At 62.5% G+C, this 16,573-nt stretch overlaps 1 protein-coding gene across 1 annotated transcript; it reads right to left on the reverse strand.

The window, feature by feature from the left end:
• Positions 1-1,415: 1,415 nt before the first annotated feature.
• ARHGEF37 (Rho guanine nucleotide exchange factor 37) lies at positions 1,416-12,011 on the reverse strand. Its single transcript, XM_021547183.3, has 13 exons — positions 11,901-12,011; positions 9,693-9,886; positions 9,240-9,363; positions 8,889-9,036; positions 7,985-8,184; positions 7,372-7,502; positions 6,761-6,865; positions 6,022-6,132; positions 5,093-5,422; positions 4,328-4,456; positions 3,781-3,976; positions 3,202-3,374; positions 1,416-2,907 (listed from the first exon to the last, which is right to left on the reverse strand). Exons 2-13 carry the CDS (start codon positions 9,882-9,884, stop codon positions 2,698-2,700), a joined length of 2,049 nt encoding a protein of 682 aa, XP_021402858.1. The 5' UTR covers positions 9,885-9,886; positions 11,901-12,011; the 3' UTR covers positions 1,416-2,697.
• Positions 12,012-16,573: the final 4,562 nt, after the last annotated feature.

Here is a 16,573-nt window from a genome sequence, read left to right on the forward strand (position 1 = left end):
GGAGCTGGAGGGGTGAGCCGTGTGGCTGCAGGGCAAGCACAGACACACGGCCCCCGCTCAAGGACCCTCGTCCCCAGCCTACTCCTTTCCCCTTGCTGAGGAACCCACCAGCCTTTCCCCAGGCTGGCAACATCCCCAGGGCACGTCCCAGCTCTGGCACTGCTGTCCCCTCCCGGGTTTTGTGGAGGTGAGCATTTCCTCGGGCATTTCAAGGGCACCTGGGCAGAGGTGGCTGCCCCCCAGCCACCCCACAGGTGCAGCTAAAAGGGGGGTGAGCCCCACTCTGCCTCAAACAGCCCCAGCCCCCCCGGGGGACGCGCAGGGCACTGCCTGGGGCTGTGCCCACCCGTCTGGCACCTGCTCGGGGTTGGGTGAGGACGTGCCCGCCCTGCCCCGCTGCCCAGCCCGCAGCCACGGCTGCACTGGGGAGCCCGCAGGGAGCCCGTGGGTGGCCGGGCGTGCTGCTGCCCCCGGGCACGGCAGGGCACGGCAGGGCACGGCAGGGCACGGGGCATGCCAGCACTCACCAGCCGGCACGGGCACCTTTGATGTGGGCAGTGCCTGGAGCCCAGGGCAGCCGGGGCGACGCCAGCCGGGTGCTCCACTGGCCTCGGTGAGGGATGGGCAGCGTGCGGTGCCAGGCCCGCGGCGCTCCTGATGGCACCGTGGCAGGGCTGCCCAGCTCAGCCCCACCAGCATCTCCTCAAAGTGCGGCCACGGGGAAACTGAGGCACGGATACCTCGGGAATGCTGCCTCCGTTCCCAAACCGAGCCTTAAGTCAGGACCAGCACGGATTGATTCTCCCAAAAACCTCTTCCACGGGACCTGCGCCCGCCCGCCGGGGGTCTGTGAGGGTGGCAGGGGCACTCGGGAGTCTCGGGAGACCCGGTGCCCGCACGGTCCCGGTATCCCCGCACGGTCCCGGTGCCCGCACGGTCCCGGTGCCCGCACGGTCCCGGTGTCCCCGCACGGTCCCGGTGCCCGCACGGTCCCGGTATCCCCGCGGTCCCGGTGCCCGCACGGTCCCGGTGCCCGCACGGTCCCGGTATCCCCGCACGGTCCCGGTGCCCGCACGGTCCCGGTATCCCCGCACGGTCCCGGTGTCCCCGCACGGTCCCGGTGTCCCCGCACGGTCCCGGTATCCCCGCGGTCCCGGTATCCCTGCACGGTCCCGGTATCCCCGCACGGTCCCGGTGTCCCCGCACGGTCCCGGTGTCCCCGCACGGTCCCGGTATCCCCGCACGGTCCCGGTGTCCCCGCGGGCACCGGGAGCGGGCGCGGGGCTCCCTCTGCCGGCCGCGCCCAGCGCAGCCGAGAGCGCAGTGCCCGGGCAGCCAAATCCTCAGTGCCCGGGTAACCAAATCCTCAGTCCCCGGGCAGCCAAATCCTCAGTGCCCGGGTAACCAAATCCTCAGTGCCCGGGCAGCCAAATCCTCAGTGCCCGGGCAGCCAAATCCTCAGTGCCCGGGTAACCAAATCCTCAATGCCCAGGTAACCAAATCCTCGGGTACCCAGGTAGCCAAACCCTCAGTGCCCAGGCAGCCAAATCCTCAGTGCCCAGGTAACCAAACCCTCAGTGCCCAGGTAGCCAAACCCTCAGTGCCCAGGTAACCAAATCCTCAGTGCCCAGGTAACCAAACCCTCAGTGCCCAGGTAGCCAAACCCTCAGTGCCCAGGTAACCAAATCCTCAGTGCCCAGGTAACCAAACCCTCAGTGCCCAGGCAGCCAAATCCTCAGTGCCCGGGCAGCCAATCCTCGAGTACCCAGGTAGCCAAATCCTCAGGTGCCCAGGTAGCAAATTTTTCAGGTACTCAAGTGCCCAGTGCCCATCTGCCCAGTGCCCAAGGCTCAGGCACTCAGGTGCCGCGGTAGCCAAATCCTCAGGTGCCACGGTAGCCAAATTCTCAGGTGCCCAAGTGCCCAGTTTCTCAGGTACTGAGGTACCCAGGAAGCGAAATCCTCAGGTACTCAGGTGCTCAATTTCTCACGTACTCAGGTGCCCAGGTAGCCAAATTCTAGGTGGCCAGTTTCTCAGGTACTCAGATGCCCAGGTAGAAAATTTCTCAGGTGCCCAGGTAGCCAAATTCTCCTGTACTCAGGTGCCCAGTACCCATCTGCCCAGTGTCCAAAGCTCAGGCACTCAGGTGCCCAGTTTCTCAGGTACTCAGATGCCCAAGTAGCCAAATTCTCAGGCACTTGGGTGTCCAAGTAGCCAAATTCTCAGGTGCCCAGGTAGCCAAATTCTCCTGTGCTCAGGTGCCCAGTGCCCAAGTGCTTCAGGTGCCCAAGTGCCCCAGTGCCCAGGTGCTCAGTGCCCAGGTGTCCGAGTGCCTGGCTGAGGACCCCTCTGCAGGCTGCACTTTGCTGCTCAGTCCTGCTCTAACCAGGGCGATGCTGCCTCATCACCCCAGGACACATTTGCCACTTGCAGAGATTTCAGCAAATCCCTGGATAACTGCAGCCCCCTGCCCTCACTCACTCCCTGGTGCTGCTCTGCTTTGTGCCAACACACACACGGGACCTGGCACCCTCACACCTCCCATCCAAAGGCGCCTCCCAAGTGCCATCCTCGTGCCCACGTCCCTGGGCTTTGTCCCACCACCTTCCCAGCCGGGGGCTGCCTCCCTCCAGCATCTCCTGTGAGGTGTCCTCAGGTGCCAAGCTGCCATCCGTGCCCTTGCCGGGGCTGCCACGCTCACACGGGCAAGCTCCAGCCCGCGGGCTCCTGCACGGGGACGGTCACCAGGTAGCTGGAGGGCACGTAGCCCCTCTGGCCGTTCACCTCCACCAGGCTCCACTCCGTGCTGCCCTTCTTGTCGTGGGGCTCCAGCAGCTGCACGGGCTGCCCCGCCTGCAGGCTCAGCTCCTGCGGGCTCCGGGCGGCGAAGGAGAAGCCGGCGACCACCTGTGGGAGGCAGGGAGGGAAGGAGGGAGGGAAGGAGGGAGGGAAGGAGGGAGGGAGCCCTTGCTGGAGCTGGGAGTCAAGGGAGGAAGGATGTGGCAGTTCCGAGAGGGCAGCACAGCAGTGCCATGCATGGACTGGGCACCCACCAGGGACAGTTCTCTTGCCCTGTCCACCCTGGTCCCACACTGGTCCCCCACCCTGGAAAAGCAGGTCCACCTTCCCACCCACAGCAGGGCTAGCAGGGAGCTGGTAGGGCTGCTAGAAATGGCCCCAGGGGATGTCCCCCACTCTCACCTGGAATGTTGGGGTGAAGGTGGCCACCTGTGGCCTGGGAGCTTCAGGGGCTGCACAGGAATGTCTCCTCCCCTCAGTGCCACCGTCCAGGCCCAGCAGCTGCAGCACAGGCTGCTGCACTTGTGCAGGGCTGTAGGGCCGGAGTTTGGCAGCAGGAACAAACCCTCGGGGACCTGCAGGACATGGACACACACGGCTCGTGGGGCCCTGCTGCCTGGCACACACAGGACTGGCTGCAGGAGACGGGAATGACAATTTGGCTGTTGCCTGGCACGACACAGCAGCCCTGCCCATCACTAGGGGATATCCAGGAGAAATCCCTGCCAAAAAAGGCATTCCACGTGTTTCTGCGTGTGTGGATTCTCCTTCCCCAGCCATGACACTTCCCCTGGGGAATCAGCCAGGGCACCTGGACCTCAGAGCTGATAGCAAAGCTCAGGGGGCATTGGGCTGAGCACAGCCTGGCAGCGAGCACCAGGAGACCACGGCCTGCTGCTTCATCCAGGCTGAGGAGATGGCTCAGGTGAATCTGGCCCCGGTGCCAAGGCGAGGAGAGGCTGCCCACAGTGCCCACAGTACCTCCAGCATCCACCAGCCACCTGCTGGTGTTGCCCCTGGTGTCGGCGCTCTGCAGCAGAGCCACGATCTGTCCCCTCAGCAGGGTCAGGTCCAAGTCTCTGCTGCCACTGATGTTGCTGGTCACTTGGTACAGCTTGTCTGGGCCGTGCTTGCTCACAAGGGAAAGGACCTTCCTCTCCTCAGCAGGGGTCAGAGGCTGGTGGGGAGCACAGGGAGACACAGGAGCATTCCGTGAGACCCTCAGGGTACTCCTGTTGCAGGTACACCTGCTCTGCTTTCTGCAGGATCACATCCCAGGGGCAGGTTAAGAGCAGAAACTCCTTCACGTTCACTGCTCCACGCCCAGGTTTGGAGATGAGTGTCCAGAACCAGCAGAGCTCAGCTGCTTCATCCCTGCTCATCCCCAGCTCTCAGGGGCTTGGGGAAAATGCTGTGGCAACCCCCTGGGCCCTGATCCGAGCCAGCCTCCCCACCAAGGGGATTTTCTGCCCTGTGCAATCTCTCTCTTCATGCAGCTGGCCTAAGCCGTGCCCTGCCCAGCCCCTACCTGTGTGCCAGGGCTGGGTGTGACCGTCTCAAAGGCCTGGCAGAAGGCACGGAGCTGGGCACCCGACTGCTGCAGGCTGTCCTCCACCACCTTCCAGAAGCTGGGCAGGGGCATGTGGCCATGGGGCAGCTGTGGAGACAGGCTGGCATCAGGGAGAGCTCTGGGCAGGGGCAGGAGGGAAGCAGGAGGAAGAAGGGCTGAGAAAGAGAGCAGACCTGACCACCAAATTCACCTCGCACAGGGGATCAAAGGTGCTCCTCTCTGGCTCTGAGCTGCACCTTGTTCTCCTCCTGGTCGTGGCTCAGGCCAGGGCTGTGCTCAGCTCCTGGCAGCCCTCATTCCCATATTTACAAACATCAGGCTCAGGGTTCTGAGCAGTTGGGAGTTCTGGGAGACATCTCCCAGGGATGGGGCTGGGGGAGGCTTTCCCTAGCCCAGGAGCTGCCTTTCTCCTCCCTGCCTTCCTGGCAGGGGCTCTCAGGAGCTTTGAGCTCACACTGATCTCTCAGACAGCAGCACATCAATAAATTACCAGCAGTGTCCACAGACAGAAAGCAGGACAGTTTCTAACAGTGCAGAAGAGAAAATTTGGCTTTTCCTGAGCAGGAAGGAAGGGAGATCCTCACAGATGCTCCACGGGGAGCTGTGTGTCTGCAAGGGCAGGTGGGCCCCAGCAAACCTGCAGTGCCCTGATGTCTGAGAGATCTCCCAAAGCTGGAGAAGGCAGTTCTAGCTCAGCTCCTGCACCTGAGGGGTCCCACTCACCTGCTCCAGCTCCTTCTCTGCGTGGTGCAGGACCTGGGTGGCCAAGTCCAGCTGCAGGGCGCTGAAGGAGCGCAGGATCTGGCCCAGGAGCTGCACGGCCACCTGGTTGAACTGGGGGAGCTCGGCCACCAGCAGGTCATTGATGGCCAGGTAGGTGTTCATGGCTGCCTCCTCGTCGTAGCTCACGCTGCCCACCTCGCTCTTCCTCTCCTGGATCTTCTCGTAGTCCAGCAGCTTGTCCAGGCGCTTCTTGACCAGCTGCTGGGGCCCCTCCAGCGTGTCTGAGAGGCTGCAGAGGGGCTGCCACACCAGCCTGTCCACACGCTGCTTCTGGGAGTCAGAGAAGCCCAATTTCCACACGAGCCCCCCAGACAGGAGCAGCTGCCAGCACAGGGGCAGAGGAAGAGGCCTGGGCATCTCTGGAGGGGCTTGTGTGGAGTGAGGAGCACCTGGGACAGCTTTCCCTGAGGGCACAGGGGATGCCAACCAACACAAACCCTTGGGAGGAGCCCAACACAATTCCAGAGGTGTTCTCCATGGAAAGAGCTGGGCAGGACCCCTGAACGGCTCAGAGCAGCCTCAGCTGAGTCTCCCCCCACCGCCTGCCCAGAGCCCATTTCAGGGCACGCTGCCCCTGCCTGGGGGTGCTCTGTTCTCCTCTCCATCTCCCTGCAGGCACAGGGACACTGCAGCTCATCCCAGCCCTGGGTGGGCTCAGGAGCTCTGCTCCTGCTCCGGCTCTGCCCTGCCCTCCCTTCTCCCCTGGAGCTGCTCCCTCTCCGTGTGCCAGGGACTGCAGGTGGATCCTGTTACTGCTGCTGGGCACTGTGAGGACACCGGGGTGCCCTCAGCTCCGGGCTGCCAGCCCCCACTGCGCCCCGGCAGAAGGTGGGAGAGCTGAAGGAGACGTGCAGGGCAGGAGCACTCACAAATTCAGGGAAAACGGTGCTGTGGAGGAGCTCGGAGAGGCGGCGATGCTGCTGGGCTGGTCCCTGCTCCATCTGCAGCTCACGCCGGTGCGGGGCGGGCAGCAGGAACACCTGCAAGGGAGGCAGCACCACCCTCCTTTACCTCCTTCCCAACAATCCTGTGTGGGCAGCCCTTGTCAGGCTTTTCTGCGAGGTCTCTCCAGCCCAGGAATTGCTGCTGAACCCTCGGCCGCTTCCCGAGGTTTTCCTGGTAATGCTGTGCCTGGGGATTGCATGTTTTGCCAGCACTGACTTGCATTTTCCTCACATGCCCCAAGGAATTTCCATGAGCAAATCGTAGCAGCTGCTGATCCAGGTGATTTTAGGAGGGCAATTTGTTGTCAGGACTGATCTGGGGACATTTCTGCCTGACACACATTATTAAAGCAAGAATTCCCAGGCTGAACAACAGCCGGCCTTTTCAATCATTTAAGACCTTGAAATAATGATAAGTTTAAGGGTGGATCATTCTCAGGTGACACCAGCTCAGAGAGTGTTGTCAAAGCCTCAGCTTTGGTTTAAACTCCCCTGGACCCGAGCAATCCTTGGATGCTGTGCGACTCCCTGACACAACAGCTCAGCTGCAAACCGCTGAACATCCCCAACAGCTCCAGCTTTGGGGCTTGAGAGTATTCCACAACCCCAAGGAACAGCTCCTGAGGGGATGGGGCCAACCCCTGGCCTGTGCTCAAGGTGTTACCTCTAAGTGGCCCAGGTAGGACGCCACGTTCTCCTTCAGCGTGGCCACACTGGACGCCACGCACTGGAACTTCTCTTCCAGGTCGTCATATTCCTTGTCCTCAGTCTGCAAGGACAGAGGCAGCTTGTCACCAGCACGGGCAGGGCTGAGGCCATCCCTGGGGGCTGCAGCAGCAGCCCGGAGCTCACAGGGCAGGGCAGAGCCTGAGAGGTTCCGTGAATCTGGGAAGGGCCAAAGCATTGGTGCAGGCAGCAACAAAGCTCTTGGTGTGGTGGTGGTGCTGGGCAACGCTGGGGTGTTCTTCCTTTTGCTGGGGGGCCCAAGGGTCCTGCTGGTCCTTGAGGGGCCAAAGTGCTGCAATGCTCTGGGAAGGGGTGGCCCTGCATCCCTGCAATCCCTGCATCCCTGCAGTTCCTGCATCCCTGCAGTTCCTGCATCCCTGCAATCCCGCTGCTCCTTGGCACGATGGAGGACCGGGAGGCAGCACCAGCACCCCACCCCTGCTGACCCTGTGCTCCCCGTTCTCTTGAGGCACTTCAGGAGCAGCCAAATGCCCCAGGAAAGACCGAGGAGGGGCAGCAGTGCCCGGGCTGCGGGCGAGGGCTGCCCACCTTGGCCACGATGCCAGTCTCGTGCATGAGGAGCCGGCTGAAGCGCGTGGTTTTCTTGGCGATGGAGTGGGCGTTGAGGCGTGCCAGGCGGTCCCGCAGCGTCAGCTGCTCGGCCTTGTTGTATTTGGTCGCTGCCTCGGGTGGGAGGACACAAAATAAGGGGGGAAAAAAGGATCAGAAGAGGAGACCTCATGGCTGAGCAAGCAAGGAAGGTGAGCAGCACAGAGGCTGAGCAGCAGGATAAGCACAAGCCACGTCAAAGAAGGAAAGGATTAGGAAAACCTAAAAGAAAGGGGAGCCTGATTTCTCCTATCCCAAGGGCAAGACTGTTATTCCCAGCTCCCCAGCCCCAGGAATGTGGACAGACTGGTTTTGTCCTCAGCCCCCCCATGCCACCCTGCTCCTGCAGCCTCTGGGTCTTGCCCAGAGTGGCATTTACAGGACCAGAGCAGTTCCAGGAGCTGCCTGCACAGAGTCTGCAGCTCCACCAGGCAGGGTTAATGGAGTGCAGGAGAGCTCTGAACTGATTTAAGTGGGAAATAGTGCCCAGGAGAGCCCTGGGGTTGTTCTGGGTGCTGTGCCCCTCTCCTTCACTGAGCCCCTGGCCACTCACCCACTTCCCTGCGCCGTTTGTGCTCGTTGATGTTGGCATTGACCTGGGCCATGGCACGAGCCGCTGCCTGCAGGGCTGAGTGGGCACTGGCACTGCTCGGGGTGTTCTCCAGGATCTTCCCCAGCAGCAGAGGGTATTTGGTGACCCTCTGCACGGGCATCACCAGGAAGAAGCTGAGGTCTGACGCGCCCGTGTGAGGCCTGATGGAGAGGGGAATGGCTCAGGGCTGGTGTGCGGGGCTGCCTTCCTGCCCTGCTGCTCTCCACGGCTTCTCTGGGAGTGTTTTTGGGAGACAGCAGCCCAGATGTTGTGGGGCATTTCTGGCTTCTACCCTCCAGCTGCAGGGGGACTGTCCCTGGCAGCCCCGAGGCAGTGCCAGCCCTGGGTGGGTGTCCTGCCTCCCTGAGCAGCTGTGCTTGCCCAGCCCTGGACATGGCATCAGTGGGCAGCAGGGAGGGAGGGCGCTGGCAGCGTCTCCCTTCCCTCCATCTCTCTTTTGGGAATCACATCACTTGTGCCCTAAGCAGCAAATCCCAGCAGCTCCTCCACTGCCACTCCTGCTTCTCCTGCCTCTGGCAGCGTTTGTGACCCCCCTGACAGTTCAGCTGTCCTAGGGCCAGCCTGTGTCTCTCTGGTCCGTGTGGGGAGGCTGTGCCCTCTCGGGGGACGGCAGCAGCTGTGGATGTCACCCATCCCTTCTTTTGGCATCCATCATAAAAGATTCTGAACCCAGGGTCCAGGACAGCTGCCAGGGATTACACCAGGAAATGCCACAAAGGTGGTGGCCATGATATGACACCCTGGTGACACTGATCCATGCAGGCAGCGTGTCCTGAGAGGAGAAGGGCAAGGCCAGGATGTGAAACAGGGACAGGGAGGTGGTGGCTCAGCAGCAGGGACCTACACGGTGGCATTCAGGGTGGCCAGGATCTCCTCCTGCAGCCGGGGGTCCCTGCGGTAGCTCTCCACCAGCTGCAGGGCATGGTCATAGCTGGCACAGTAGATCTTGTAGACAGTCTCCATCTCCTCCTTGAACTCCTGGAACAGCGTGCCTGGGGAAGGAGAGGGGGGCCAGAGAGAGGGTCCTTTCCCACGGGCTCAGAGAAAGCAGGGGTTTATCCCCAGCCTGCTGGAAGGACAAAGCCCATGGAGCAATGCCAAGTGTGCCAGGGCAGGGCTCTGCTAAGGTGGGCACCCTGCTGGCACATCCCCTCACGGGTGGGCACGGGGCAGCCACTGGCACTGCACCACTTACTGATGCAGAGCAGCTGCTCCTGCCCCTGGCCGGCCGTGGCCTCCAGCCCCTTCAGAAACCGTCTGGAGACGTGGAGGATGTCGTCGGTGTTAGAGAAGAGTCCTTCCAGGTCCAGCCCGGGCAGCTGAAGGGAACAAAGATGCCCCAGGCTAAGCCAAATACATCAGAGATGGACCAGGGGCTTTAGAGGCGCTGCTGGTGGCCGTCTCCCTGCCCCATGGGACACCCCAGTGAGTGACGCTGTGTTTCAGGAGGCTTTGGGAATGCTGAGACCTGGCTGGCTCCCAGGCAGGACAGGGTTAAGTCACTGGGTGGCTGCACTGGGTCAGACCCAAAGTCGATCCTACCCCAGAGGCTGGCTGCTGAGGGGGAGCAGAGGAAGGGGGAAGGAGCCCCTGCAGTGATTCGGGCAGATTGACCCTGCAGCCCCCGGGCAGGGGTGGCCCGTGTCACCTGCTTGTCCCGGAGGTGCGCCCGGATGTCGCACACGCACAGCTGCAGGTTGTGCACGTAGCTGGCCTCGCTGCTGATGAGCTCGTCCACGGCCAGCCGCTGGCTCTGCTCCGTCCTGTCCCACGGCATCACCTCGTACTCGGCCTCTGCAGCCTCAGCTGCCTCCCCAGAGCCGGGCTCTGCACTCGCCATCTCTGCAGGGGTGGCACAGGCGGCCCTGGCACTGGTGCTCTGGTGCCCAAACCAGCTCGGTGCCTGTGCTCCCTCCCCTGTGGCCCTCAGCACGTCCCCAGGGACACTTGACCCGTCTGCACGCTCCAAACCCAGAAAACCATGAAGGGCTGCGAGGCAGGAGCAGCCTCCTGCAGACACCCACGTGTGGCAGGCAGGGACTTGCTACACATGTGTGCCCACGTTCCAGTGGCCCCGTGTGGGGCTGGGGTGCAGGCAAGGAGCCCCCCAGGTGCCAGCAGGGGGCTGGCAGCTGCCAGCCAGCACTGGGACAGTGTGGGGACCCGTCCCCATGGGCAGGGCAGGGTTTGCCACCTCCCCTCCAGCTCCTTGCTGCCAGGGCCAGTTGTTCCCTCCCTGCCTTGGCTGCCGGTGCCTGGCACCCTGCCTGGCATTCAAGGGTCCTGTTCAAAGTACAAAGAGTGTTTCTGCAGTGCTGGAACAAGAGATGTTTCTGTGACAGCAAGAGCTGCTTTAAAAGCCACTGGGATGGGGGAGAAGTGGGCAGAGCTGCTGATGCCTCTGCCAGATGCACTGGCAGCCCCTGGTATGCAATACCAGGGCCCTGCGTGGCACAGCATGCTCTCCTCTCTAAAATCCGAGCTGATTGCTGATGTTTTCTTCTCAGGAAACACGCTCTGCTCTGATACCAGGGAGGATGAGCAGCTCCCAGAGCATCACAAACAGTGCTTGGCTCCTGGCAGGAAGGCCTTGAGAGAGGGAGGTGTGGCACAGGCACAGCTGGGCTGTGACCAGACCCGGGGCGGGCAGGAATGCGGCCATGCGGAGGAGGAGAGGAGCAAAGGCAAGGCAGAGGTGGCAGATAAAATCCAGATGGCACAAGCAGCAGCCCAGACTTTGCCCTGCCCTGCCTGCCCAACCAGTGCCAGACTGCACCATGCCAGGTGCCCACTTTGGAGGCTGCAGCCCCTCTCCCTGTCCCCACCAGGTCTGGCTAACACGTGGCTGATGCAGCTGCGAGCCGTGGGCAGGGCCAGTGTCCCTTCCTGGCACATGCTGACAGCTGGGCTTGGCACAGCAAGCAAAAGGAGATGGCACTGGACCTCCTCTTGCCCGACAGGGGTGCATCACCCTGCCAGCTGTCGTCCCTGCCCTCTGGGATTTGGCTGCCTTCCCTGCCTGTGGGATGGGGCGTGGAGAGGAGGAGGCTTTTCTGCACCCCTCTGGGGGCTCCCGAGGTGTCCAGGCCCATCAAGGACCAGTGTCCTCTGCCTGGGGTGGCAGCAAACCCCAGTTCAGTGGAGGCAGGTGGAGAGGCCCGATCTGAGACACCCCCCTGAGCCCTGGAGGGTGCCCTGCAGCAGGGCATGCCAGTATTGGGGTGTCCCTGGTTGCTGCAGCACTGAGCTGCTCGGGGGGGCTTCCCCAGGCTGTGGAAACCTCGTTGTCTCCCCTCACCCCCTTGGCCTGAGACCTCAGCGGGACAAGAGGACAGCGCAAAAATGGAACCGCAGCATTTCTGGGCAGCGTTGGGGCAGGCAGCCAGCGCAGGAGCAGGTTTCGTTTCCCCAGCCCCCCCTCCCAGGCAGCTTCCCGCATCTGAGCTGTCACTGATGCCTCGGCGGCTGCCAGCATCCCTGTACCTAAGGGGGGCTGCCAGCATCCCTGTCCCTAAGGGGGCTCCGGGCATCCCTGTCCCTAAGGGGGCTCCGGGCATCCCTGTCCCTAAGGGGGCTCCGGGCATCCCTGTCCCTAAGGGGGGCTGCCAGCATCCCTGTCCCTAAGGGGACTACGGCCATCCCTGTCCCTAAGGGGACTACGGCCATCCCTGTCCCTAAGGGGGCTCCGGCCATCCCTGGCCGTGACGCGGAGACCGGCCCGGCCCTCCCCGACACCGGCGCACAGAGGTCGCCAGCTCCGGGCCCGCAGCTCCCACCGCGCCCCAGGAGTGTCACCCCCTCTGCTCAGCCAGCCCAGCCTCGCCCGTGCCCCCGAAACCCCCGGCCCCGCTCTCACCTGCGGAGCGGGCGGCGTTGCGCAGGTCGCCGTGCCCGGCCGCGCTGCCGCCGCTGCGGGCGGGGACACCGCAGCGCACCGGGCGGGATGCCGGGCGGGGGATGGCCCCGAGCAGGGGATGGCCCCGGGCGGGGGATGACCCCGAGCAGGGGATGGCCCCGAGCAGGGGATGGCCCCGAGCAGAGCCGGTCCCGCCCGGGGGCCCGGTGCCGCCGCGGCAGCCGCCGCCGGTCGGTCGGGCGGAGCGGGGCGGTCCCTGCGCACGCCCGCCTGGCACCGGCCCGCCTGGCACCGGCCCGCCTGGCACCGGCCCGCCTGGCACCGGCCCGCCTGGCACCGGCCGGCCCCGAGCGCGCCGCCCCCGCCGGCCCGGCACCGGGCACGGGCTCCCGTCCGCCAGAACGGCCGATCCCCCGCTCGGTACCCGCCCCCGGTGCCGCCCTCCCCGTGCGCCCCGTCCGCACAACCCCGGGCGCTGTGCCGGCAGCGGCTGCGGGCCGAGGGCAGGGGACACACCGGGAGGGCAGGGGACACACCGGGAGAGAAGGTGACACACCGGGAGGATACACCGGGACAGCAGGGGACACACCGGGAGGATACACCGGGAGGGCAGGGGACACACCGGGAGAGCAGGAGACACACCGGGAGGACACACCGGGAGAGCAGGGGACACACCGGGAGAGAAGGTGACACACCGGGAGGATACAGCGGGAGAGCAGGGGACACACCGGGAGAGCAGGAGACACACCGGGACAGCAGGGGACACACCGGGAGGACACACCGGGAGGGCAGGGGACACCCGGGAGAGAAGGTGACGCACCGGGAGAGCAGAGGACACACCGGCACAGCAGGGGATACACCGGGAGGACACCCCGGGAGGGCAGGGGACACCCGGGAGAGCAGGGGACACACCGGGACACCGCCTCGCCCCTGACACCGGTAACAGGGACAGGTCCCCCATGTCTCCCTGGCATTGCTGCGCCCCCATGCGCAGCCCCAGCGATGCCCGGCTGTTCCCACAGCCCACCCCAAAGGCACAGGGCTCCCGCCGTGTTATCCCAAGGTCAGGCGTGTTCCCGGCACTGCCCCCCTGCTCTGCCGTCCCTTACCCGCTGCTCAGCCTCGGGAACGGGGACAGGGAAAACAGAAATGAAAATACAACCGAGGAAGCGGTGGCCAAGGTTAGGGCATGGGGAAGCAGTGCCTGCTTGGCATGAAGTTGTTTTTTTGCTCGGTGAGGTGTCTGCATCCTTATAAATAAGCTATTGAGAAGAGAGAGGCTGAGCCCTTGTCCTGACCACAGGGAGGGAATGGCAGCACTGGGTTTTTTTCCAGGCTGACCCACAGCGTGCAGAAAGTGTCACTGAAAAGGACTCTGAGTTTTTCAGTGACTCATGCAGGACAAGGCAGCGTCTGTGACCGGATCCAAACCTCCCCATGGGCCAGGACAAGCTCTCTGGCACTCCCAGCCCTTCGCTCTGGGTCCCTTTGTGATACGGGCAGGACAGGGCAGCACAGGGACCCACATGCACCTGCTCCTCTGGCTCCCAGCCAGTGCTGTGCCACAAAGGCCATCCTGTCCCACTGCTTGTCCTGCCTGTCCCACCTCCTGCCACGGAGAGACAAAACTCCCAGAACTGGCTGGGTAGGAGGGCGGCTGGGGTAAAGCACCCCAGGAAGATCATTCCCAGGCTGGTCTGTGCCATGTGGGCTTAGGGAGTGACATGGCTGCAGGAGGGACCCGCACAGGCTGGGCAGCGAGGGCGTTACCTGGCCGTGGCCTCGGGCACACAGATGTCCTTCCTCCCTTGCAGGTGGCAGCAGGGCTTCAGTCCTTGCCCAGGCGCTTTCTGAAGCAGCAGGAGGCCCTTTGGGCTGGCATTGCCCCGATGCCAGGAGTTCTCAGCTCCATCCTTGGGCAGGAGCCCTTACTGCCATGTCCAGCAAAGCCATCGGGACACATCACAGCTGCTTTGCTCCCATCAGCACGTTGTGGATGACCCAGGACAGGAATCCCATCAGGGCAGAGCTCCCTCCTCCCCCAGCATCTTCATCCCACCAAGCAGGACCAACACCCCCAGCCCCAGCTCCTCCCCGGCCAGCTCACAGCACGGGTGTTCCCTCAGGCATATTTCCCATTCCAGGCTGGTTTTTCAGAGGCAAGATAGCCTGGCTCCAGAGAGTTCCTTGCAGGATGGGCTTGTCCTTCCTGCCAGCTCCTTCCCTCAGCACAAGCCGTTTCCTTCCTGCCCTGCTGCTGGCACCACACACCTCCCGTCCAGCCCTGGGCTGGGGCTGTGGCTCCACTCGCCTCACCTGGGCGGCTCAGGGAGCACCGGGAGCGGTGTGACAGCGCTGTCACCGCTCCAGGGCTCCCCAGGAGGTGTGACACTGGGTGTGACACTGGGCTGGCTGCCCTGGCCCGGCTCTCCTTACACCAGGAAAACAAACAGGCGCCGGCTGGTCGAGCACAAGTGTTCGTGTCGCAGGGTGAAGCCAAGCTGAAAGTGTCCCAGCAGGGTGGGCTGTCCCCTGGCACCCAGCTGGGTGTGCTCCCACCCTGCCAGCACAAACCCGGAGAGCTGTGGCAGGGAGTGGGGTGTCCTGTGGGAGCCTGCAGGGAGGCAGGACCGGCTCCTCCTGCAGCAGAGCCAGCTTTGAGCAACCCCATTGCAAAACTGCTTCTCACAGAGCAGGGGCAGCCACCTCCACAGCGCTGCCCAGCGCTCCCCATACCCACTGCCACAGCAGGAGTGCTCTGCCAGCCCTTCTCGGGCAGTGTTTGAGAAAAACCCAACCCTGTGAGGCTGGTGGGACTCGATCCCCTGTGACCCTCCTTGTGTGATGAGCACAGCCTCTGCCTCAGCCCAGGGGCTGGAGAAGCACCTGGTGATGGTTCTGTGCTCAGGCTCAAAACAGGACGTGGCGAAAACCTCGGGAAGAGGAGGCAGGAACATCCAGGCAGAAGGCACCACCTCACCCTGAAAAGGGGTTATTTCCACCCTACATCTCACCCTGAACTTGCTGGCTCCTGCAAAGCCTTTTGCTGTTTTGCCTTTTCCCAGCTACTCCAAACATTAACGCTCAGGATATTGGGATGAAAGCTAAAGCCATCAGGGGGCTCTCTGGGAACACTCCAGACAAGCTTGGCATTAAACAGGGCTTGCTCAGAAAATAAACACAGCTTCCAGCCATGCAAAGCACGACAGTTCAGGCTCTGCCTAATATCAGCAGGTGGGGGGTTCTTCTCCAAGCAGCAGGTTTGTACAGGAAAGTTACATTTCCTCAATTTAATCTCTTCCATTCTTACTGTTCTTTCCTGTCTAGAAAGGACCTGGTTACCACAGGATGGAAAGGAAAACACAGGGAGAAAAACAGCAACTCAAGAATGTGCTCCCAGGTGCGTTCTAATAACAAAACTTCCTCCCACATAGGGAGGCAGGGATCAGAACTGGACTTTGCCTGCAGTCCCACTGCCTGTGTGTGCTGTGCTCCAGCTCCAGCACTGGAAAGGAAGAAAAAGCCTGTGAAATTAAAGGTTTTCATTCTGCTGAGCTTGCCACCAGCATGAGCAGCTCCTGAAAAACCACAGGGATGTCATTGCTTCCTCTTCCTGCTTCCTTTTCCAGCTAATGTGCTTAGGAGGAAAGGAGGGCTGTGCCTGCCTGCTGGGGATAATCCCATCCAGGTACTCGGCCAGGGCTCCCAGGCAGGTGGAAATGGTGTCAGCTCCAGGGCTCTGGATGGAGCTGCAGGCTCCAGCCACATGCCTGCACCACGAGGCAGAGCACAGCCTAAAAATAAGCAGATAGGATTTGATCTAGGCAGAATAAACGAAGAGTCAGCTCTTTATTTCCAAGAGGGTTATTTATGGGCCTTGCAGAGGCCTCCTTCATGGAGGTGGCTTCAGCCCCTCTTGGCCTCTGCTGAATCCATGTTTTTGTGGTAAAAGCTTCACGTCCACCAGCCTCTGTGGTCCTTCCCTCTCCCCTCTGCTGCTCTGCCTTGCTTTTCCTACCCCCAGATCTCCATTTCTCTCCCAGGGCTGGTGGCTGTGGGCCTTTCACCCGTTTATCACAAATCCCTGTAGCCAGCTGAGCCAGCTGGTGCTCACAACAGCTCAGAGGCTGGTGTGAGGGCACTGAGCTCTGAGATATTCCTGTTTCTGCCCTGTTTCTGGGATATTCCTGTTTCTGACAGAGGATCCTGCTCTCTCAGGACCAGCAGAGAACGCAGAGTTGCACAGTCCATGGGCACCAGAGCTGAATGCAGGCAGAGAGGGAGGTGTCTGCAGCATCCTGCAGCTCTGGCAGGAAGGACACATGTCCCCAGGCCAGTCCAGCCCCACACAGGGCCACCCACACCCCCATGGGGCAGTGCCAGTGACAACACTCCTTGCCCAGGGCACCCCACTGAGGAGCTTCTGCCTGCAGCAAGAAGGTAACAAGACATGGGAAAAGTTAGAAGGGCTCAGAAATTTCTGGTGGTTTCTGCTGATTACTCATTCCCACTGATCCAATACTGATCTCCTCCCTGGCTGACTTTGTAGGATTTCTGCTCCTGCCACGTCATCACAGCCACCCACTCATGGAGCTGGAACTCCACGTGAGTTCCTCCTCCTCCTCCTCCTCCCTGTGGGCACCCCACACCCCCGGGTACCCCGGGCATCCCCT

The sequence above is a fragment of the Lonchura striata genome, chromosome 15 (genome assembly GCF_046129695.1).
Source record: "Lonchura striata isolate bLonStr1 chromosome 15, bLonStr1.mat, whole genome shotgun sequence".
NCBI classification, from domain to species: domain Eukaryota; kingdom Metazoa; phylum Chordata; class Aves; order Passeriformes; family Estrildidae; genus Lonchura; species Lonchura striata.